The sequence below is a fragment of the Pseudophryne corroboree genome, chromosome 4, assembly GCF_028390025.1.
Source record: "Pseudophryne corroboree isolate aPseCor3 chromosome 4, aPseCor3.hap2, whole genome shotgun sequence".
Lineage (NCBI taxonomy): Eukaryota > Metazoa > Chordata > Amphibia > Anura > Myobatrachidae > Pseudophryne > Pseudophryne corroboree.
The window spans coordinates 357,446,652-357,471,640 of record NC_086447.1 but is presented as its reverse complement, the minus strand read 5'-3'; the positions used below and the strand labels follow the sequence as shown (position 1 = coordinate 357,471,640).

Sequence of the window (24,989 nt, the reverse complement as noted above, 5' to 3'; positions counted from 1 at the left end):
GCAAACCTTGTAAAAATTATTTGGATTAAATATTAATTGTCACGAACCGGTCTCTCACCTTTGCGGGTTCTGGGGTTCATCCGTTGCCAGTGCGGTTGCTCGCGGTGCTGTGCGCCCGTGTGGGGACACGGCGTGATCAATGGCACAGGTAATGCAGAGTCTGGGAACTGTGAGTGCGGGGACCAAATGGCCTAAGGCACTGCGGTGTGTCTGCTGTATAGGAGGTGGCCATGTTGGAGACCAAATAGCTAATACTGAGCACTTGTGAAAACACCTGTGGGCAGGTGTAAGCCAATCCCGTGCTTGTGCTGCCTTTAAGTAGGCTGGGATTATGTTACTCTGGGCCAGTGCTTTGTTGTATCAAAGCTGTGCTCTAGCTCTGAGCTCTCTCCGTGCATTCCTGTGTGATTCCCGTGGTCCAGATATCGCCTCCGTTCCCAGAGGTCCGTCTGCAGCCTTCACTGCTGAAAGATCCACCGGCTCTCCGCTGTGCTGTCAGTTAATTGCACTCCTATTGGAAATAGTTGGATTCCCAGTGTCCTGCATGAGGTTACCTTGTCAGTCTGCCTATCATTCAAAGTCTGGAGGATTCTGTTTCTCTCAGCTGTTCGTTTGTTCAACTCTGCATTTAACCCATTCATCACCTTGTCTTCTACTACAGTTTCACAGTGATCTCCGGAACCCGCAAGTAACCCAATTCAGTACTTTTTATTTGCTATGTTGTCATTACAAGGATAATTCATCACAGTTTCTCAGTTAACCCTCAAAACTCCATTGCAAATTCTTACAGTTAATTCACCATGTCTGCATTAACCAGTTAAACACAATCTGCAGTTCAGCATCAAAGCTTGTTTATATTTGGACAATTCAACATTTATTCTTCAGCTTGTTTTTGCATATGTTTCCATGAACATTTCTTTTATTTATTTTTGAGTTTTCTCTTGCATATCATTTCTGCCATTCTTGCAATATTTCAGTATAATGATGATTAACAACTAGTCATTTAACTCCTTACTGAATTGTTATTTAATAAATATATGAAGCGGAACTTTCTTCGTCCTCCCTGCTTTCTTCATACCCCAGCACCTACACCTGTGGTTGGTTCCGGGTTAACGGATTCACAAAAACACCCGGGCCTGACAGTAAGCACTGGCCACATGGATCCGTCAAGTGACCAATTCGCAGGAGGCGGTGCTACGTCAGATATCCTTTCCCGTCTGGAAAACCAGGAGTCTATACAGACACAAATAGTGCAGTTTATGCAAACTATGGCAGACCGTTTAGAGACTCTTCATACAGCTATTAAAACGTCTCAAGTTCAGATTCCAACTCCGGTTGTCCCAGTTACCACTACAGCTTCTCCTGTGATGCTGCCTACGTCCCGCTTGCAGTTACCCTCTCCAAGTAAGTTTGACGGGACTCCAAAACTTTGCAGAGGATTCCTGAATCAATGCGAGATCCAGTTCGAACTGATGTCCGCCAGTTTCCCATCAGCTCGTTCTAAGGTCGCATATATTATTGCCCTCCTCTCTGGTCAGGCTCTGGAGTGGGCATCACCATTATGGGAAAGAGGTGATCCTATCCTCTCTAATTACAAAGAGTTTGTATCTTCCTTCCGGAGAATCTTTGACGAACCAGGCAGGACCACCTCAGCATCCTTGGAGATTCTCCGTCTACGTCAAGGTTTACGTCCTGTCAGTCAATATATTATTCAGTTTCGCACGTTGTCTTCAGAGTTAAACTGGAATGAGGAGGCCCTGATCGCCGCGTTTTGGAATGGACTTTCAGAGAGAATCAAGGATGATTTAACTATCCGGGACGTGCCAACTAAACTGGATGAATTGATTTCTCTCTGTAACAAACTTGACCTACGCTACAGGGAGCGATGTTTAGAGAAATCCAGGGCAGAGCGATCCAGTCCACGTTATCATCCTAGGCCTCGACAAGACTCTTCTTCACAGTCTCCGGTAACGACAGAAGAACCTATGCAGATTGGGCGCTCTCGCCTCACAGAAGAGGAACGACTTCGTCGTCGACAGGGTAACCTCTGCATGTACTGTGGGTCCTCCGAACACTTAGTTAAATTCTGCAAACTCCGACCGGGAAACTCTCGCTCCTAGCTTATTCAAGAGAGGTTAAGCTAGGAGTTACTCTAGAATCACGTTCTGGGAAAGAGCCGACCTTGTCTATTCAATTAGAAGTTCCAAGTTCTACAGTGAAAGTTTCAGCTCTCCTAGATTCCGGGGCAGCCGAGAACTTCATCTCCTCAGCCTTTGTCATGCGGTCTAAAGTTCAAACCATGCCTCTGGAAGCAGCAGTTGCCGTTACAGCAGTGGATGGAAGTCGAATTCCAGATGGTATAATTACTCATCGAACCGTATGTCTCAAGATGAAAGTTGGTGTGCTCCATTCCGAATACCTCTCCTTCTACGTGATTCCCAAAGCCTCTCAAGATGTGATACTTGGTTTACCTTGGCTGCAGAAACATAATCCTCAACTCAATTGGCAAACCATGGAAGTCCTTTCGTGGGGTAAATCTTGTACCAAGGACTGTTTAGCCTCTATTGTACCTCTCCGGTCAATTAGCCTTCCCGACCTACCTCCGGTGTATCAATCTTTTGCAGATGTTTTCAGTAAACAAGCAGCAGACTCTCTACCTCCTCACCGCGAATGGGACTGCCCAATCGTCCTGGTTCCAGGCAAAACCCCTCCTAGGGGACGAATTTATCCGCTATCCATCCCAGAGACGCAAGCTATGTCTGACTAAATACAGGAAAATCTAATCAAAGGATTTATCAGACCATCTTCTTCACCTGCAGGAGCCGGATTCTTTTTCGTTAAGAAGAAGGACGGTGGGTTACGACCATGCATAGATTACCGTGGACTCAATGAGATCACTGTGAAAAACAAGTATCCATTACCCTTAATTCCAGAATTATTTGACCGGGTAAAGGGAGCTACTGTGTTTACAAAACTGGATCTCCGAGGGGCCTACAATTTAATCCGCATCCGTGCAGGGGACGAGTGGAAGACTGCTTTTAATACCCGGGATGGGCATTACGAATACCTCGTAATGCCCTTTGGTCTTTGTAATGCACCTGCAGTTTTTCAAAGCTATGTGAATGAACTTTTTCGTGATCTTCTCTACAAGTGTCTAGTAGTGTACCTGGATGATATCCTAATATTCTCTAAGGATCTAAAGTCTCACCGTCACCAAGTTAAAGAGGTACTGACACGTCTGAGGAAAAATCAACTTTATTGTAAGTTAGAGAAGTGCACTTTTGAAGTATCTTCCATACCGTTCCTTGGTTACATCATTTCGGGATCAGAGCTATGTATGGATCCAGGTAAGGTACAAGCTATCCGAGATTGGTCCACTCCTTCAACTCTCAAGGGGATTCAGCGATTTCTTGGCTTTGCGAATTTCTATAGGAGATTCATCAAGAATTATTCTACGTTAGCTGCTCCCATCACAGCCTTAACTCGCAAGGGAGCAAATCCTATGAACTGGTCTTCTGAAGCAATCAAAGCCTTCTCTGATTTAAAGCAAGCCTTTGTGTCAGCCCCCATTCTTCGACAGCCTGATTTGAATCGTCCCTTTCTACTAGAGGTGGATGCATCTACAGAAGCAGTAGGAGCTGTGTTGTCACAAGTCTTTGAAGATAAAAAGGTCCATCCCTGTGGATATTTCTCCCATAAGTTCCTCCCGGCAGAACGTAATTATGCAATCGGTGAGCAAGAGTTACTTGCCATCAAGTTGGCATTTGAGGAGTGGAGATACCTTCTAGAAGGAGCACAACATCGCATTACAGTTTATACTGATCATAAGAATCTTCTGTATCTGCAGTCAGCTCAGTGTTTGAATCCACGACAAGCTCGATGGGCGCTTTTCTTCTCACGATTTGATTTCAAACTCACCTATCGTCCAGGGTCTCAGAACAAAAAGGCAGATGCCCTTTCCCGGTCCTTTGCTTCTTCTGAATTAAATGATGCTACCACGAATCAAGCCATTGTGAATCCTACGTCCTTTTTAATGACTCGAACCTCTCCAGTTCCTCCGCTTGGCAAGACCTTTGTCGCCACAAGTCTTCGAAAACGGCTGCTTACCTGGGCTCACTCCTCTTCCTTCATGGGTCATCCTGGGGTTCTAAAGACTCTCAAATTTATTCAACAGTCTTATTGGTGGCCACGTCTCAAAGCCGATGTCCAAGAGTTTATAGCAGCATGTCCTAAATGTGCCCAACATAAGAGTCCAAGAAGTTCTCCACCAGGTCTATTACATCCACTATCCATACCCAAACAACCATGGACTCATATCTCAATGGATTTCGTGACCGATCTACCTCCATCAAAAGGGCGAAATACCATTTGGGTGTTAGTGGATCGATTTTCGAAAATGGCACATTTCATTCCATTAACTGGGTTACCATCAGCCCCTTTACTAGCCAGATTGTTCATCTCTGAAATCTTCAAGTTGCATGGCCTTCCTCGAGAAATTATCTCTGATCGGGGAACACAGTTTGTGGCCAAGTTTTGGAGGTCGCTTTGTTCATCTTTAAATGTCAAGTTGAACTTTTCTTCTGCATATCATCCTCAGACAGATGGACAAACTGAGAGAGTCAACCAAGACCTTGAAACATTTCTCCGGCTATATATATCGTCCTCACAGGATGACTGGGTTGACTACCTTCCATTGGCAGAATTTGCTCATAATAATCTCTTCCATTCATCTTCAGAATCTACGCCCTTTTATATTAACTTCGGCTTTCATCCTCGTGTGCCAGAGTTTCATCCATTGCCAGCCCTAGAGGTCCCAGCGGCAGATCAAGAGCTTCAACGTCTATCTAGCATCTGGAGTTGTGTACGTAAGTCCTTGGTCAAAACTTCCGCTCGTTATAAATCTTTTGCAGATAGAAAACGTAAAGCTGTACCGAATTACAAAGTGGGAGACCAAGTTTGGATTTCTACGCGCAATCTCAAGTTCAAAGTTCCTTCTAAGAAATTTGCTCCCAGGTTTATTGGTCCATTTCCCATTGTAAAGGTACTCAACCCTGTGTCATACAAAGTCAAGTTGCCACCGTCTTTGAGAATTCCTAACGCCTTTCATACATCTTTACTGAAGCCTTTGATTCTCAATAAGTTCCGTACTACCCAGTCCAAACCTCCTAAAGTTCACTCTTTGCAGAATGAGGAATTTGAAGTTAAAGAGATTGTGGACTCACGTTCCCGATATGGACGTTTACAGTTTCTGGTCGACTGGAAGGGTTACGGTCCGGAGGAGAGATCCTGGGTTTTCTCTGAAGATGTTCATGCTCCAAGACTGGTACAGAAATACTTCTCCAAAAATCCTGACAAGGTTCAAAGGTGTTCGGAGACCACCCGTAGAAGAGGGGGTACTGTCACGAACCGGTCTCTCACCTTTGCGGGTTCTGGGGTTCATCCGTTGCCAGTGCGGTTGCTCGCGGTGCTGTGCGCCCGTGTGGGGACACGGCGTGATCAATGGCACAGGTAATGCAGAGTCTGGGAACTGTGAGTGCGGGGACCAAATGGCCTAAGGCACTGCGGTGTGTCTGCTGTATAGGAGGTGGCCATGTTGGAGACCAAATAGCTAATACTGAGCACTTGTGAAAACACCTGTGGGCAGGTGTAAGCCAATCCCGTGCTTGTGCTGCCTTTAAGTAGGCTGGGATTATGTTACTCTGGGCCAGTGCTTTGTTGTATCAAAGCTGTGCTCTAGCTCTGAGCTCTCTCCGTGCATTCCTGTGTGATTCCCGTGGTCCAGATATCGCCTCCGCTCCCAGAGGTCCGTCTGCAGCCTTCACTGCTGAAAGATCCACCGGCTCTCCGCTGTGCTGTCAGTTAATTGCACTCCTATTGGAAATAGTTGGATTCCCAGTGTCCTGCATGAGGTTACCTTGTCAGTCTGCCTATCATTCAAAGTCTGGAGGATTCTGTTTCTCTCAGCTGTTCGTTTGTTCAACTCTGCATTTAACCCATTCATCACCTTGTCTTCTACTACAGTTTCACAGTGATCTCCGGAACCCGCAAGTAACCCAATTCAGTACTTTTTATTTGCTATGTTGTCATTACAAGGATAATTCATCACAGTTTCTCAGTTAACCCTCAAAACTCCATTGCAAATTCTTACAGTTAATTCACCATGTCTGCATTAACCAGTTAAACACAATCTGCAGTTCAGCATCAAAGCTTGTTTATATTTGGACAATTCAACATTTATTCTTCAGCTTGTTTTTGCATATGTTTCCATGAACATTTCTTTTATTTATTTTTGAGTTTTCTCTTGCATATCATTTCTGCCATTCTTGCAATATTTCAGTATAATGATGATTAACAACTAGTCATTTAACTCCTTACTGAATTGTTATTTAATAAATATATGAAGCGGAACTTTCTTCGTCCTCCCTGCTTTCTTCATACCCCAGCACCTACACCTGTGGTTGGTTCCGGGTTAACGGATTCACAAAAACACCCGGGCCTGACATTAATAACCCCTTTATTTGGAGTAAATAATATACAGCACAGGACAGCACCACTGAACTTATACGGCAGTATCACTGGACTTATATGGCAGTACCACTGGACTGGATCTATACGGCAGTATCACTGGATTTATACGGCAGTACCACTGGACATATCCAGCAGTATCACGGGACTGGATTTATACATCAGTTCCACTGGATTTATACGGCAGTACCACTGGACATATATGGCAGTATCACTGAAATTATACGGCAGTACCACTGGACATATACGGCAGTATCAATGGATTTATACGACAATACCACTGGATATATACGGCAGTATCACTGGATACATACGGCAGTATCACAGGACTTATACGGCAGTATTATTGGACTGAATTTATATGGCAGTACCACTGGATATACATCAGTATCACTGGACATATACGGCAGTATCACTGGACATATACGGCAGCACAGGGACACCACCACTGGACTGATGCAGGACAACACAGCACCACTGCAATGGACTGGACTTATACAGCAGCACTGTACATATGGCAGCAGAGGAAACCACCACTGGGCTGATGCAGCACAAGACACTACCACTGTACTGATGCAGGACAACACAGCACCACTGCACTGGACTTATGCAGCTACACTGGACATATGGCAGCAGAGGACACCACCACTGTGACTGGACTGATGCAGCATAAGACACTACACTGGACAGCACAAGACAGCACTGGAATCACCACCCCACTTTCCCTCCCGTGCAGACACTAAGGACGGAGACATGTCCTCTTGCTACACTCTCCAATGCCGGAGTGAAAATGGCGGCGACGCATGGCTACTTATATGGAATCCAAAACCCGCGAGAATCCGACAGCGGGATGATGACTTTTTGCCTCGTTCTGGTTTCCGAGTCAGGCGGTATTACCCAAGCCGGGCTCGGATCTGGGCTCGGACAGTGAAGTTCGGGGGAAGATTTATAGTAGTTTCCATACTCTGTACTGTCTGTTTTCAGATCTAGTGATAAAACTTAAAAAAAGATACCAAAAGAGGGGTGTTGCTGATTATGAAACAACTTTTCTCCCTCTTTAAGGTGGAACTGACAGTTTAAATATAAGCTGCTCTTCAATCTGTTCAGCAATCTGTTAATAATTTGCGTGGTAATACAGATCAGCTGGAAACCCAAATGGATTGATTCCAATAATGGCCCTCATTCCGAGTTGATCGGTCGCAAGGCGAATTTAGCAGAGTTACACACGCTAAGCCTACGCCTACTGGGAGTGTATCTTAGCTTCTTAAAATTGCGACCGATGTAATCGCAATATTGCGATTACAAACTACTGAGCAGTTTCTGAGTAACTTCAACCTTACTCTGCCTGTGCGATCAGTTCAGTGCTTGTCGTTCCTGGTTTGACGTCACAAACACACCCAGCGTTCGCCCAGACACTCCCCCGTTTCTCCAGCCACTCCTGCGTTTTTTCCGGAAACGGTAGCGTTTTCAACCACACGCCCATAAAACGCCGTGTTTCCGCCCAGTAACACCCATTTCCTGTCAATCACATTACGATCGCCGGAGCGATGAAAAAGCCGTGAGTAAAAATACTATCTTCATTGTTAAATTACTTGGCGCAGTCGCAGTGCGAATATTGCGCATGCGTACTAAGCGGATTTTCATTGCGATGCGATGAAAAATACCGAGCGAACGACTCGGAATGAGGGCCAATGTCTTCATCATTCTTCACAAAGCATAGCAGACCAAAGTAGTAGCTCTGAGGAACATGGTCAGTGATTTGGAAGATAGATTAGTTCAAAACAGCATTAAAATACTAGGCATACCTGATACCATTCCCCATTCTGGTCTTAAAGACTTTTTTCAGAAGCTAATGCTAACTATGCAAATCTGATCTACACATTGTCTGCATCCACTGTTCCCAATGGTCAAGAATGCTCCAGAGTGTTCAACCCGAGACACGCTCATGAGGATACACTACTTCCATATTAAAGAAGTAATACTTAGAGTGGCCAGGCCTTCAGTGGATTCCAACCTGGCCTTGGGAGATCTTCAAGTTTTCAGTGAAGTTTCTCAATTTCCTGACACAACTGTTCTGATCAAAGCAAATATTCCTTACAGATGTGAATTTCCAAGCAAATTGATTGTTTTTCACAATGGGATCACTGCTATAATATCTACTCTTAAGGAAGGCACCAAGCTCCTTGACTCTTGGAACATTTCTGGGACATCTCCGCAGAGCAGTTCTTGCCTTGCAATTCACAATGATTGGTTCATGATGTGGACAATGGAATGACTGTACACTTTGTCCTGTGGTTAATGTTTCTTGTCACATCTTTCTGAGCATTACCAGTATATTGCATTCTACTTTATATAACATTGCCTGCTAAGAATGATTGCTTCTTGCTTCTTAGCAGTGATACTCCCAATGTTCTCTGTGTGACACCAAGGATCAAGTAGGATGTATATTTCTAGATACATTATATTATGTTATGGTGTAACTACCAGCTAAGTTACTGTTTTATTGTATTTTTGTGCCTCCTCTCTAAAATTATGTTTCCATAATGTTGTTTTCCTTTACTGCAAAATAGTTTTGGTGTGTAGGCCATGCACATTGAAGTTATTGTGTTATTTATAGAGATGAGCGGGTTCGGTTCTCTGAGAGCCGAACCCTACCGAACATCACGTCCCGAGCCCCGATCCGACTATGGCTCGGGTTTTCCGGCCAGACTCGGAAACCAGAACGAGGCAAACCATCATCATACTGCTGTCGGATTCTCGCAGGTTTTGGATTACATATAAGGAGCCGCGCGTCACCACCATTTTCACTCCAGTCCTGGAGAATGTAGCGAGAGGATGTGTCTCCTCAGTGTCTGTGCGGGAAAGCGGTGTGGCGCGTGGGGTGGCGACCTGCTCTTATGTGTCATTCCAATGCTGTCTTGTGCTGCATCAGTCCAGCGGTGGTGTCTTGTGCTGCATCAGCCAAGTCACTGTGGTGGTGTTCTGTGCTGCCATGAGTCCAGTGCTGCTGTATAAGTCTAGTCCAGTGCAGTGGTACTGTGTTGTGCTGCATCAGTCCACTGGTGGTGTCCTATGCTGCCAGAAGTCCAGTGGTGGTGTCCTGTGCTGTCATAAGTCCAGTGCTGCTGCTGTATAAGTCCAGTGCAGTGGTGCTGTGTTGTGCTGCATTGGCCCAGTGATGGTGTCCTGTGCTGCCATAAGTCCAGTGGTGGTGTCCTGTGCTGCCATAAGTCCAGTGCTACTGTTGTATAAGTCCAGTGCAGAGGTGCTGTGTTATGCTGCATCAGTCCAGTGGTGGTGTCCTGTGCTGCCATAAGTCCAGTGCTGCTGCTGTACAAGTCCAGTGCAGTGGTACTGTGTTGTGCTGCATCAGTCCAGTGGTGATGTCCTGTGCTGCCATAAGTCCAGTGATGGTGTCCTGTGCTGCCATAAGTCCAGTGCTGCTGCCGTATAAGTCCAGGGGTACTGCCGTATAAGTCCAGTCCAGTGGTGCAGCCGTATAGGTTCAGGGGTACTGCCGGATAAGTCCAGGTGTACTGCCGTATAAGTTCAGGGGTACTGCCGTATAAGGCCAGTGGTACTGACGTATAAGTTCAGGTGTACTGCAGTCTAAGTTCAGGGGTACTGCCATATAAGTCCAGTGGTACTACTGTATAAGTCCAGTGGTACTGCTATATAAGTCCAGTCCAGTGATGCAGCCATATATTTTCAGGGGTACTGCCATATAAGTCCAGCGGTCCTGCTTTATAAGTTTAGGGGTACTGCCGTTTAAGTCCAGCGGTACTGCCGTATAAGTCCAGTGGTACAGCGTATAAGTTATGGGTTACTGCTGTATAAATTCAGGGGTACTACCGTATAAGTCAAGTGGTACTGCCGTATAAGTGCAGTCTAGTGGTGCAGCCATATAAGTTCAGGGGTACTGCCATATAAGTTCAGGGGTACTGCCGTATAAGTCCAGTGGTACTGCCATATAAGTTCAGGGGTACTTCCGTATTTGTCCAGTATACTGCCATATAAGTCCAGGGGTAATGCTGTATAAGTCCAGCGGTACTGCCGTATAAGTCCAGTGGTACAGCGTATAAGTTATGGGTTACTGCTGTATAAATTCAGGGGTACTACCGTATAAGTCAAGTGGTACTGCCGTATAAGTGCAGTCTAGTGGTGCAGCCATATAAGTTCAGGGGTACTGCCATATAAGTTCAGGGGTACTGCCGTATAAGTCCAGTGGTACTGCCATATAAGTTCAGGGGTACTTCCGTATTTGTCCAGTATACTGCCATATAAGTCCAGGGGTAATGCTGTATAAGTCCAGTGGTACTGCCGTATAAGTCAAGTCCAGTGGTGCAGCCGTATAAGGTCAGGGGTACTGCCGTATAAGTTCAGGAGTACTGCAGTATAAGTCCAGTGGTACTGCCATAGAAGTTCAGGGGTACCACCGTATAAGTCCAGTGGTACCGCCGTATAAGTCCAGGGGTACTGCCGTATAAGTCCAGTCCAGGGGTACTGCCGTATAAGTTCAGGGGTACTGACATATAAGTTCAGGGATACTGCCGTTTAAGTACAGGGATACTGCCGTATAAGTCCAGTCCAGTGGTGCAACTGTATAAGGTCAGGGGTACTGCCGTATAAGTCCACCAATATTGTGCATGTTTTACATCTGGGCAAATTCCAGCACGTCCCATGTTTTGCACATACAATTAATTTGGTGGTGCAGAATCTTTGGAAAAATGACAGGGGCATGCAGGAGAGGCTGTTGGTGGCCTGAAAAATTGCGTGCCACTCCTAGATGGGCCAGGTGTTTGTGCCGCATACTTGTGTCGCTTAGCAAAGTCATCCATTTACCTCATTGCACCTCTTTTTCTTCTTTGCATGATGTGCTGAATTGGGGGCCTATTTTTCAAATCTGCCATCCTGTCTGCCACTGCAGTGTCCCTCCTAGATGGGCCAGGTGTTTGTGCCGCACATTTGTGTTGCTTAGCTTAGCCATCCAGCTACCTCATTGCACTTCTTTTTCTTCTTTGCATGATGTGCTGTTTGGGGCCTATTTTTTAAATCTGCCCTCCTGTCTGCCACTGCAGTGCCACTCCTAGATGGGCCAGGTGTTTGTGCTGCACACTTGTGTCACTTAGCAAAGTCATACAGCCACCTCGGTGCAACCTTTTGGCCTAAAAACAATATTGTGAGGTATTCAGAATAGACAGGAAATGAGTGGAAATTAATGTTATTGAGTTTAATAATACCATAGGATCAAAATTACCCCCAAATTCTGTGATTTTAGCTGTTTTTGTGTTTTAAAAAAAAATCATCCAGATCCCAAACCAAAACCAAAGCCCGAAAGGGTGGTTTTGGCAAAACCAATCCAGATCCAAAACTCGAGCGAGGATCCAGATTCAAAACCAAAACACGAAAAGTGCCCGCCGCACATCTCTAGTTGTTTAGTATTTCGATTTTTTTTTCTCTTTAGAAGTGATGGGAGATGGACCTCTACCCCCCAACTTACCATTAGCACCATTGTTTTAGTCGCTCCTTCTAGCTACTAGTGGAGCTACTGTATTTGTTAAGTTTAATTTTTTCTCGTTTTCCTCACCTCTTGCTGGTCATAGGCATATCGGTAATGGGTGCAGTGTGAGTGGTACACATGGACACCTGCTTCCAGTGGGGGGGTCCACACCGCACATGATGTACCCATGTTAAATTACTTTGATGTTATTAGGGGTCTATTTACTAAGCCTTGGATGGAGATAAAGTGGACGGGGATAAAGTAACAGCCAATCAGCTCTTAACTGCCATGTCTCAGGCTGGGTATGAAAAATGACAGTTACGAGCTGATTGTCTGGTACTTTAGCTCCGCCCACTTGATCACCATCACAGGCTTAGTAAATAGACCCCCAGTAACATCTGTGTTGATAAAGAAATAGAAATATGCAGAACAGATAGCAAAGTGACATAAATTGCGCAAGACAAAAATGCACAAAAAAACTGTGTACTGCAGATACGCAATTTTGGCTTATACAACCAATTTACGAGAGTTCATCATCAGCGTGTACTTAGTCCTGGCCAATAGCCTTTGCAAGATACCCCTTCTAACATGCATATATATGCGCTTTCTTGGTGGTTTGCAGCTAAGTATTTATCACCAGTGTTAACCATTTGAAGATAGAGAGAAATGTTAAAAAAAACTTATTTCCAGCGAAAACATAAATGCTTTTTCCATTTGATCAATAGACCATTTGTGCTTATAGTATATACAACACATCGGGAGAGAGAAGCATACAGCACTCTAGCTACTACACATCCCAGCATGCCCTGCAACAGTTTTGCTGTTAGGGCATGCTAAAACAGTAGCAGAGCATGCTAAAATGTATAATTCCACAGCATCTGGAGTGCCACAAGTTGACTACTCCTGCAATACATACAGTACTATATTAGCAATGCTTACAGAAATAGCAATGATGATTTCTTGTATCTGAAGATAATTCAGGATCAAGAGATATTAAAAATAAACCTTCTACCTAAGCCATACCTCCCAACTTTGTGGATGAAAAAAGTGGGACATCAGTGCGTTGTAGCCGCGCCTGCCTGGAAAAGGGGGGCGTGGCCTCAGTAAAGGGTGTGTGGCTTCATGGTAATGCTGCATTCGCGAGCCACACCCCCAGTCCCTCTGGTCTACGTGAATAGATGCTGTGCGCATAGCAGCGACTCGAGTGACTAACTGCCCCCCTCCCCTTCCACCGCAGCCCCCGGGTGGGACAGCGGAACACACCCAAATAGACGGGACTGTCCCGCAAAAATCGACGTATGAAATAAAGTTTTACTGTCGACGGTGTGTGTGTCCTGTTTTTATTTGGGTATTTTTTTCCCAGTAGTACTACAGGTACCAGCGGGCCCGTTTTTCTCCCGCATGCTGGTACTTGTGGTTCTCCAAGTACCAGCTTGCGGGGGAGGCTTGCTGGGACTTGTAGTACTACTGGAAAAAACAATATCTTTTTATTATCACAAAAGGCTATCAGCCCCCCCATCCGCAGCCCATTGGATGGGGGGGGGGCAGCCTCGGGCTTCACCCCTGGCCCTTGGGTGGCTGGGGGGGGGGGACCCCTTGATTGAAGGGGTCCCCACTCCCCCAGGGTACCCCGGCCAGGGGTGACTAGTTGGATATTTAATTCCACGGCCGCAGGGCACGGCATAAAAGTGACCCCCGGCTGTGGCATTATCTGTCCAGCTAGTGGAGCCCGATGCTGGTGTTAAAAATACGGGGGACCCCTACTCTTTTTGTCCCCCGTATTTTTGGCACCAGCACCAGGTGCAGAGCCCGGTGCTGGTTTTAAAAATACGGGGGATCCCCTGTCAATTCTTCCCCCGCATTTTTAGAACCAGGACCAGCTCGAAGAGCCCGAGGCTGGTTATGCTTTGGAGGGGGGACCCCACGCCATTTTTTTTTTATGATTTCACCGTTCCAGCATAAAAAAAAAAAAAAAAAAAAAAATAATATTTTAAAAAATATATAAATAATATTTGTGCCTCCAAAAAAAAAAAAAAAAGTACCTAATCCCTTCTAATATAAATAGATCTGCTATTCCCCCCCAAAAAAAACACAAAAAAAAACATGTTTAAAATTTTTTTATTTGTTTTCACCCTCCAAAGTGTGGCGGATTGAAAATGACGAATTTGCTGTCTAAAAGCACTGCTGTCGAATTTCCAAACTTGAATTGAATATGCTTTGGTCGAATTGCAGCACTTGTATCATTGCAGAAAAGTCGAATTTGCAAAAAGTCGAATTTCAAAAAGTCGAATTTTGAAAGTCCGTTTTTTGGTCGGAAAGCACTGAATTGCATAGGCGATTTTTTTTTTTGGTCGAAAATGACCCGAAATTCGACAATTTCGGGAATTCGACCGCAATTGCATATACCCCATAGTCCAATATATCGCCTAATGGGGGTAATTCCAAGTTGATCGCAGCAGGAAATTTTTTAGCAGTTGGGAAAAACTATGTGCACTGCAGGGGAGGCAGATTTAACATGTGCAGAGAGAGATAGATTTGGGTGTGGTGAGTTCAATCTGCAATCTAATTTGCAGTGTAAAAATAAAGCAGCCAGTATTTACCCTGCACAGAAACAATATAACCCACCCAAATCTAACTCTCTCTGCACATGTTATATCTGCCCCCCCTGCAGTGCACATGGCTTTGCCTAACTGCTAAAAAATGTCCTGCTGCGATCAACTTGGAATTACCCACAATGTGTCCCCGCGGTGTATGGCTTTCGGTAGAATATATTTACTATCTGACAACCAGAATACTACAAAAACTGTTCTGGTACCTAATTAAGGTCCAGATCCTCAAGATAGGCATACAATTTCAAATGAATCATTGCTTCCAGTTGTAACACTAATGCAAATTCGAGACAAAAAGATGCAAAAAAGATGATTGACAAAGTGTTTGGCGCAACTGCAGCAATAGTGTATGAGGACACATCTATACGAAATGAAGTTATATGAAATAAACACAGTCACTCACCAGTTACAGTGATATCAGAATTTGTACCAGGATCAGCAGTAAAAAGGACTCCTGTATGGTTGGAATTGTACTGTACTGTAACACTGCTCGTAATGAAAGCCTGAATGGTCTCATTGCCATGAATAGAAGGAGGTACAGCATCTGAAACATACATTATGATATGTTACAATAACTAAAGGGAAAAGCATTTGCAGAGTAGTGAGTACTGTCATGTACTACCAGGGCAACCATCGGGGGGAGGGACTGAGGGGACTGGTGTCCCGGGACCTTACAGAGAGAGGGCCCAACCCTGGCTCTAATCTCTGATACTTGGAGAGCTGCACCAGGTGTGTACAACAACAGGCTGATGAGCAGGGAGGACTTCTTAAATGAAGCCTTCCCTGTGCATCAGCTCTCTGTGAATCGTTCCTGCATATGTAGCTTCACGATGTATGATATCACATAGGGGTGGAGAGGTGCAGCAGAATATACTTTTTTGGGGGACGGAGGGGCTCTGTCTATTTTGTCAGTCCCGGACCCCACAATTTCTAATGGCAGCCCTGTGTACTACTAATTCTGTAATTTATAGATCAGATAACTGCTTGGTAAGATTGATGTACAATGTTCATAGGATTTAAAGCAGACTGATAATTTACAGTAATCATTCTATTAAAATTCTGATGCATGCATACCTACTCTCACAGAAGATGTGGGAGACTCCAGATTTAGAGTAGGTGTATCTCCCGCATCCTGTCCGCTTCCTAGTGAAGCAGGCAGGATGGGGATATTATCATGTGAATTGGGGCAAGAGAAGGAGGGGCAGGCCTAAATGACACAAATCTCATAATTTTAGCCCTGCTCCCGACCCGCAGAACCACAAATTATCGTATTTTCCGTGTTGGTGTAGAGCCCAATGACATTAGAGTCCATCCCTAACCCCCAAAGTGTACAGCAGCGTCTCTTCTCTGAGCTTCACCCAGAGAAGCGACAACAAGAGTCAGCAAGTATGATCTGATGTCACTGACAAGTGCATTTGAATTTTGATCAAAATAAATATAAGCTAAGACTTTAAATAATCCATCTATGTGAAAATAATATTCTGAAAAAAATAATATTTTTTTTCAAAGAAAAACTTTTGATTCATGTTTTAAAATATATTTTAATAGTACAGAAAATCAATAGAGCTAAAAAAAATAAGAATTTACTTACCGATAATTCTATTTCTCGTAGTCCGTAGTGGATGCTGGGAACTCCGTAAGGACCATGGGGAATAGCGGCTCCGCAGGAGACTAGGCACAAAAAGAAAGCCTTAGGACTACCTGGTGTGCACTGGCTCCTCCCCCTATGACCCTCCTCCAAGCCTCAGTTAGGATACTGTGCCCGGACGAGCGTACACAATAAGGAAGGATTTTGAATCCCGGGTAAGACTCAAACCAGCCACACCAATCACACCGTACAACTTGTGATATGAAACCCAGTTAACAGCATGATAACAGAGGAGCCTCTGAATAGATGGCTCACAACAAGAACCCGATTAGTTAACAATAACTATGTACAAAGTATTGCAGACAATCCGCACTTGGGATGGGCGCCCAGCATCCACTACGGACTACGAGAAATAGAATTATCGGTATGTAAATTCTTATTTTCTCTGACGTCCTAGTGGATGCTGGGAACTCCGTAAGGACCATGGGGATTATACCAAAGCTCCCAAACGGGCGGGAGAGTGCGGATGACTCTGCAGCACCGAATGAGAGAACTCCAGGTCCTCCTCAGCCAGGGTATCAAATTCATAGAATTTTGCAAACGTGTTTGCCCCTGACCAAGTAGCTGCTCGGCAAAGTTGTAAAGCCGAGACCCCTCGGGCAGCCGCCTAAGATGAGCCCACCTTCCTTGTGGAATGGGCTTTTATTGATTTAGGCTGCGGTAATCCTACTGCAGAATGCGCCAACTGAATAGTGCTACAAATCCAGCGCGCAATAGACTGCTTAGAAGCAGGAGCACCCAGCTTGTTGGGTGCCATCAGGATAAACAGCGAGTCAGTTTTCCTGACTCCAGCCGTCCTGGAAAAATAAAATTTTCAGGGCCCTGACTACGTCCAGCAACTTGGAATCCTCCAAGTCCCTAGTAGCCGCAGGCACCACAATAGGTTGGTTCAAGTGAAAACCTGAGACCACCTTCGGGAGAAACTGAGGACGAGTCCTCAACTCTGCCCTATCCATATAGAAAATCAGATAAGGGCTTTTACCTGACAAAGCCGCCAATTCTGACACACGCCTGGCCAAGGCCAAGGCCAACAGCATGACCACTTTCCACGCGAGATACTTTAGCTCCATGGTTTTAAGTGGCTCAACCAATGCGACTTTAGGAAATCCAACACCACGTTGAGATCCAAAAAGTGCCACAGGAGGCACAAAAGGAGGCTGAATATGTAGTACTCCTTTAACCAAAGTCTGAACTTCAGGCAGTGAAGCCAGTTCATTCTGGAAGAAAATCGACAGAGCCGAAATCTGGACCTTGATGGACCCCAATTTGAGGCCCAAACGTCACCCCTGCTTGCAGGAAGTGCAGGAATCGACATAGTTGAAATTCCTCCGTCGGGGCCTTCATGGCCTCCCACCAAGCAACAAATATTCGCCAAACGCGGCGATAATGTCTTGCGGTGACATCCTTCCTGGCTATGATCAGGGTAGGGATGACTTCCTTCGGAATACCCTTTTCCTTTAGGATCCGGTGTTCTACCGCCATGCCGTCAAACGCAGCCGCGGTAAGTCTTGGAACAGACAGGGTCCCTGCTGCAGCAGGTCTTGTCTGAGCGGCAGAGGCCAAGGGTCCTCTGCCAGCATCTCTTGAAGTTCCGGGTACCAAGCTCTTCATGGCCAATCCGGAACCCCGAGTATGGTTTTCACTCCTCGCCTTCTTATTATTCTCAGTACCTTGGGTATGAGAGGTAGAGGAGGAGACACATAAACCGACTGGTACACCCACGGTGTCACTAGAGCGTCCCCAGCGATCGCCTGAGGGTCCCTTGACCTGGCGCATTATCTTTTCAACTTCTTGTTGAGGCGGGACGCCATCATGTCCACCCGTGGTCATTCCCAATGGTTTACCCGCATTTGGAAAACTTCTGGATGAAGTCCCCATTCTCCTGGGTGTAGGTCGCCCATCGGAGAATCCTTGTGGCTTCTGCCATCGCCATCCTGCTTCTTGTGCCGCCCTGTCTGTTTACATGGGCGACCGCCGTGATGTCGTCTGATTGGATCAGTACCGGCTGGTTCTGAAGCAGGGGCCTTGCTTGGCTTAGGGCATTGTAAATGGCCCTTAGCTGCAGAATATTTATGTGAAGCGAAATCTCCTTGGAAATTTCTTCCCTGTGTGACTGCACCCCAGCCCCGAAGGCTGGCATCCGTGGTCACCAGGACCCAGTCCTGTATTCCGAATCTGCGGCCCTCTAGTATATGAGCCCTCTGCAGCCACCACAGCAGCGACACCCTGTTTCTTGCTGACAGGGTTATCCGCTGTTGTATCTGTAGATGGGACCCGGACCATTAGTCCCACAGATCCCACTGGAACATCCTTGCGTGGAGTCTTCCGAATGGAATTATGCTTCGTACGAAGCTACCATTTTTCCCAGGACTCGTGTGCATTGATGTACCGACACCTGTCCTGGTTTTAGGATGTCTCTGACTAGAGATGACAACTCCTCGGCTTTTTCCACTGGAAGAAACACTCTTTTCTGGTCTGCGGTCAGAAACATTCCCAGGAACAGAAGACGTGTCGTCGGGACCAGCTGTGACTTTGGAATATTGAGAATCCAGTCGTGCTGTTGTAGCACTTCCTGAGAGAGTGCTACCCCCACTACCAACTGTTCTTTGGACCTCGCCTTTATCAGGAGATCGTCCAAGTACGGGATAATAAAAACTTCCTTCTTGCGAAGGAGTATCATCACTTCGGCCATTACCTAGGTAAAGACCTTCGGTGCCGTTGACAACTCCAACGGCCGCGTCTGGAACTGATAGTGACAGTCCTGTACCACATATCGGAGGTACTCCTGGTGAGGAGGGTAAATGGGGACATGCAGGTACGCATCCTTGATGTCCAGGGAGACCCTGTAATCCCCCTCGTCCAGGCTCGTAATAACCGCCCTGAGCGATTCCATCTTGAACTTGAATCTTCTGATATAAAAGTTCAAGTATTTTAATTTCAAGATGGGTCTCACCGAACCGTTTCGGTACCACAACCACTTTGGAATAGTAACCCCTTCCTTGCTGAAGGAGGGGCACCTTGACAATCACTTGTTGTGATTATCGCGTTGAATATCCACCAACACCGTCTCCCTGGCAGTGGGAGGTGCCGGTAAGGCAGATTTTAGGAAACGGCGGGGGGAAGAACGTCTCGAACTCCAGCCTGTACCCCTAAGATACTACTTGAAGGACCCAGGGATCCATGTGTCCGCTGAAATTTCTGAGACGGGCCCCCACCGTACCCGGGTCCGCCTGAGCAGCCCCAGCACCATGCTGTGGACCTACCGGATGCAGGGAGGACTTCTGGTCTTGGGAACTAGCTGTGTGTTGCAGCTTTTTCCTCTACCTTTGCCTCTCGGCAGAAAGGATGAGCCTCTAGCCCTCTTGCTTTTCTGGGGCCGAAAGGACTGTACTTGATGATACGGTGCTTTCTTTTGTTGTGGGGTAGCCTGTGGCAAAAAAATCGATTTCCCAGCAGTAGCTGTGGAAACGAGGTCTGAAAAAACCATCCCCAAACAGTTTTACCCCCTTATAGGGCAACTTCCATGTGCCGATTCGAGTCGGCATCGCCTGACCATTGCCACGTCCGTAATCCCCGTCTGGCGGCAATGGACCTAGCGCTTATTTTTGATGCCAGCCGGCAAATATCCCTCTGTGCATCACGCATGTATAAGACCACGTCTTTTATATGCTCTATTTTCAGCAAAATATTGTCTGACCACGTGAAAGGGTTAAAGCTCGTCTCTGCTTCACATGTCATAGAATTGTTTGTGTTACAGAACTGTTTGTTCCAGCACATTTTTGCTACTGTCTTTGTCTGTTATCTTTTTATACCGTGTGAATAACTTTCCTATTTGAGTACAAACTTGCCCATATATGTATATCCTTCCGCTGCGGCAGTTCCTAGCCAATCATGTTATGTTAACCCCCTTTTGTGTTCTGTCCAATTAGTTATTGACTTGGGACATACACGCCCTAAATCCTTTCTTTTATATACTTTTGTTAAACAAACAATAAACAGTGTGAATCTTTACTGCTTGTGTTTTGCATGTTACTTGTAGCATAAGGTTTACACTCACGGACGTCTAAGGGACAATCACATCGAGGGTTAAAGAATAGAGGAGTAATCCTTACAAGTGGGTGCTCGCCCGGGATTCAGTTGATCGTCCTCGGACCGGTAAGATAGAGAATTTATTGTCTGTCTTTGCCATACGGGATTGCGGTCATACACTGAAGCTGAATCCGTGTCAGTGTTCTGGGAACACGTGACCTAACATCTTTAATGTCTGGGACTTAAAGATACGTCTGAGAAGTGACCAGGGGTCCAAGCGCAATTCTCCAAAGACGTTAGTATCTGGGATACTTAAAATAGACCTGGGAGTCTATACATAACGTAGATTTTACCTCGATTTGATTGTCTACTTATTATGTTATGGCCATAACAGATATTAGAGTATAAGTTTCATGTATTCAGCTTGACGGGTGGTAAGTGCACGTCTGTTGAATACCCTTATAACTTTCTTGCTTCCTATCACAATACGCTGCATTTCCAAGTCCCTGTACGAGTGGTGAGTAAACGTACAGATTATTACTATCGATTGTTTTGTTAAAGTACTATGCAGATGATATTGTGATATTGTCAATAACTAATTAACTGGTTAGCTGATGCATGCATAGAAAGTTGTTGGAAATTGTGTTTTTACTATGGGCTCTGGTCAGAGTAAGAAAACTGTATACCCCCCTCCCCTACCCGGGGAGACATGTAAAGAATACGTGGCCCGTAATTCTACCTCTGATTATTATTTGATTGATCCCTGGGTGGATAATTTAGCAGGGTGGACAGAGAAAGCAGGATAGGACCCATTCCCACGGAAAGGCAGTAATTACCCTTTCTATATGGATATGGTTAAAGGTCTTTGTTTAGGGGACAGGGAAGCCTGGCCGTGGTATGATCATGATCCACAATGGGATATGACATATATGCGGGCCGGGGGTGAGCAGTGGCTGACCATAGCGCCCTATTGGTATGATAAATCCACCAATAAGAAACAAAGGAGGATTAAAAATATCAGTTCCCAACAGCACAGAAAGGAGGAAGTGAGAACCTGTAAATCTTTGAAAACCCTCTCGCCTCCCCCTTACAGCCCAATATATCCTGCTCTTAAAGACACAGATCTCTTAGCAGCAGTAACCCTTTCACAACAGATGGGATCGCCTCCACCTCCACTGCTAGAAAATGCGTCCACTAGCTCTATCCCTAACGCACCAGTAACCCAGAGTTTAGATAATAGTGTAATAACCTCCCAGCCCACATCCCTTAAACAACCAGCCACCCGCCGCACAGCCGATTCCACTATCGCTGCCGAGGGCTCCTTCTCCCCCCATGTCACTCGAGGAGGAACTGAATTCTCTGACGGCGGTGAAGCTTCTTCCACCACCGTTGCCCTCCACTTACCCTTTATGACAGTGGGAGACCAAATGTTAATAAAACCCATTGAAATAGAAGAGTTAGACAGGATAGTAAAACACTGTCCCAAGCCCACCATTACCCCCGATGGCTGTATATCTTATTTGCGCAAAGCTTGCAAAGGACGCAGCTATACACAAGAAGACATGAGGCTGATTATAGATGGTGTAACCGACCACTATAATGGATGGGATTGGACAAAGGTCCCTGCCATCCACACACCTGCTGCACAAAATAGTGCCGCTAACTACACCCTCAACACACAGACAGGTATCGAGAATATGTGGAAGGAAATTGATACACATATGAAGGAAGTCTTTAAAACCCGTGCTTCTTTGCCTGTCGCTGTAGCTTGTAAACAGAAGCCTTCAGAGTCTGTTACTGAGTTTTGGAAAAGGTTTAAGGACTGTTGGACAGATGACGCTGGCTTACCTTTGCTTAACTCGGAAAGCTTACTCATTTCCACCTTCATTAACAACCTTCTACCTTCTGTCATAGTTTCTGTTAAGCAAAGCGTCTCTTCCTGGACTTCTGATAGTACGAAAGATTTTGAAAAACATCTATATGAGAAAGAGGCTGCAGGGTGTTTTGATGTAAAGAAACCTGCACCCACTCATAACTATCAGAACTCCAGACGCTTTGACAGACAGAACCAACCCCGCAGTCAGGGAAGATTCCAAAGACCCCAACATAAATCACCTACAGGAGACATGGCCGGCAAACGGCACACCTCCTGTTACAACTGTGGCCAGGATGGTCACTGGGCAAGAGATTGCCCCCAGCCCCCTCAGACACCTCGACAGCCTGCTCTGAATCCTGCCCCCCAACAACACCCCCGCCCACGCCATGACAACCCTCTCTCTGATCATGTACGTTTCAGAGTTGACTGGCAAGACCCCGCGCACTGACGGGGCCCGGAGGAGGGTATCCCAGCCTTTATTCAACTCACCCGTCATTGGAAAGATTCACCTCTGCTGCCACTTATTATAAATGGAAGTAAAATTCCCTTTTTAGTGGATAGCGGTGCAACAACCAGTGTTTTGTGTTCTGACCTATATGATGGTGATTTGGAAAAGACTGCTCCTTCAATGGGAATCAATGGGATACCCACCAATGCCTACCTAACCAAGGCCCTCTCTGTCTCCACAACAAAGGGGTTGCGCATGGGCAAACATAGGTTCACAGTCATACCTGAGTGCCCCATCAACCTACTAGGTAGGGACCTGCTTAGCAAACTTTCCATCTCTATTCTGCCCTCACCTACTGGTACTGGGTTGGATATTGAATCCCCTCATTTTCCAATTTGGGAAATGACTACCAACATGCCTGACCTCGCCCAAGTAAACCCCGCTCTTTGGTCAGAAGGTCCATATGACACTGGCCTAATCTCATGCACACCATATAAGGCCAATCTCAAACCCGACTCACAACCTGTTTATCAAAAGCAGTATCCCCTCTCACCAGAAAAGATAGAAGGTCTCCGCCCCATGATACAGCAATTCTTACAACAGGGTATTCTCAGACATATTGTATCACCATACTGTACTCCTGTGAACCCTGTTGCCAAAGCTGATGGCAGTATAAGATTTGTACAGGATCTCAGAGCGATTAATCAGTTAATTGTCCCAATTGCACCAATTGTTCCAGATGTAAACTCACTCATTTCTGCAATCCCTGCAGATGCTGCGTTCTTCTCTGTAATTGATTTGAAGAATGCCTTTTTCAGCATACCTGTAGATTCACAGACACAATTACTTTTTGCCTTTTCTTTTGAGGGTAAACAACTTACCTGGTGCAGATTACCCATGGGCTATATTGACTCACCCGTTGTCTATAGCATTGTACTCCAGGCCACATTGGGGCCCTGGCAACCTCACCATGGTTCAGTCCTGCTACAGTATGCAGATGATCTGCTGCTCTGTAGTCAAACTGAGGAGGCCTGCCGAGAGGATGGTGTTTCATTACTAAACTGGCTTTGTGAATGTGGACACAAGGTGTCCAAAACAAAAATGCAATGGTGTAAAAAGCATGTTGATTACTTAGGTTTTGTGCTCACTCAGGGAGAGAGGAAAATCAGTCCACAACGCATACAGTCTGTATTGGGCCTGGTCACCCCAACTACCCAGAAGGAACTACTGTCCTTCCTGGGTATGGTAAATTACTGCAGACAGTGGATATCTGATTGCTCCTATTATGATAACATTTTGAGACAAGCCACACTGAAGGACAAACCTAAAACTGTACAATGGTCACAAGAAATGTTAACTGCATATGAAAGTTTAAAATGTATGTTGATGAAAAGTCCGGCACTTGGCCTCCCCAATTATGTACTACCTTTCCATCTATATGCAAGGGACAATTGTAAAACCATGGCGGGGGAGCTCACACAGTTTCATGGAGGGAAGTTGCGCCCCGTGGCATTTTTTTTCCAAAGTCATGCCAGTGTCTGTGCAAGGTATGCCTGCCTGCCTTAGGGCTCTGGCAGCCTGTGCTATGGTTGCAGAAATGGCCACTACCCTCACTTTAGGCCACACCACAGTACTCCACACCACACATGATGTCCTGGCAATACTTAAAGGCTTACACACACAGCACATGTCAGCACAACGCCTTAGTGGATATGAAGTACTTCTTTTGGGCAACCCTACCCTTACCATCAAGTACACTGCTAGTTCTTCTGGCCCTGCACCCATTCTCAATGCCCTTTTAGGCTTGAAAGGTCCCGAGGATGGACCACCCGACCTACATGACTGTGCTGCTTCCATTGAAGCTGAAACTTCTCCCAGACTTGACATGTCTCCCGTTCCCATACCAGGCGCAGATATAATTTTTGTGGACGGCTCCTGCAGTAGGCCCAATGACAATACATACCAAGCTGGTTATGCCATTGTCACCCTCCCTGACACTGTATTGGAAGCCCTGCCAATACCTTATCAGTCCGCGCAAGCTGCAGAACTCATTGCACTCACTAGAGCATGTCAGCTCTACCAGAACAAGCCTGTTACCATCTACACTGACTCCAGATTCGCCCACGGCGTTGTTCATGACCATGGGGTCATTTGGCAACGCCGTGGCTTTCTCGGGGCAGATGGTAAGGGTATCTCGCATGCGCAGCTCATCTCTGATCTGTTACATGCCATTACCCTCCCTTCTGACATTGCCATTATCCACTGCAAGGCACATACTGGCGGCAAGGATAATATCTCCCTTGGCAACGCCCTTGCAGACACTACTGCTAAACAAGCGGCCCTACAGCCTACTG

General features: G+C 45.9%; 1 protein-coding gene across 1 annotated transcript in view; it reads right to left on the bottom strand.

Annotated features, from left to right (window-relative positions):
* The window catches only part of LOC134910910 (mucin-3B-like), a 380,580-nt gene that overhangs the window by 19,729 nt on the left and 335,862 nt on the right, over positions 1 to 24,989 (bottom strand). The window contains exon 50 of the mRNA XM_063919296.1: positions 15,038 to 15,178. Within this exon, the coding sequence (XP_063775366.1) occupies positions 15,038 to 15,178 (141 nt within the window). The remainder of the gene's footprint in view (positions 1 to 15,037; positions 15,179 to 24,989) is intronic.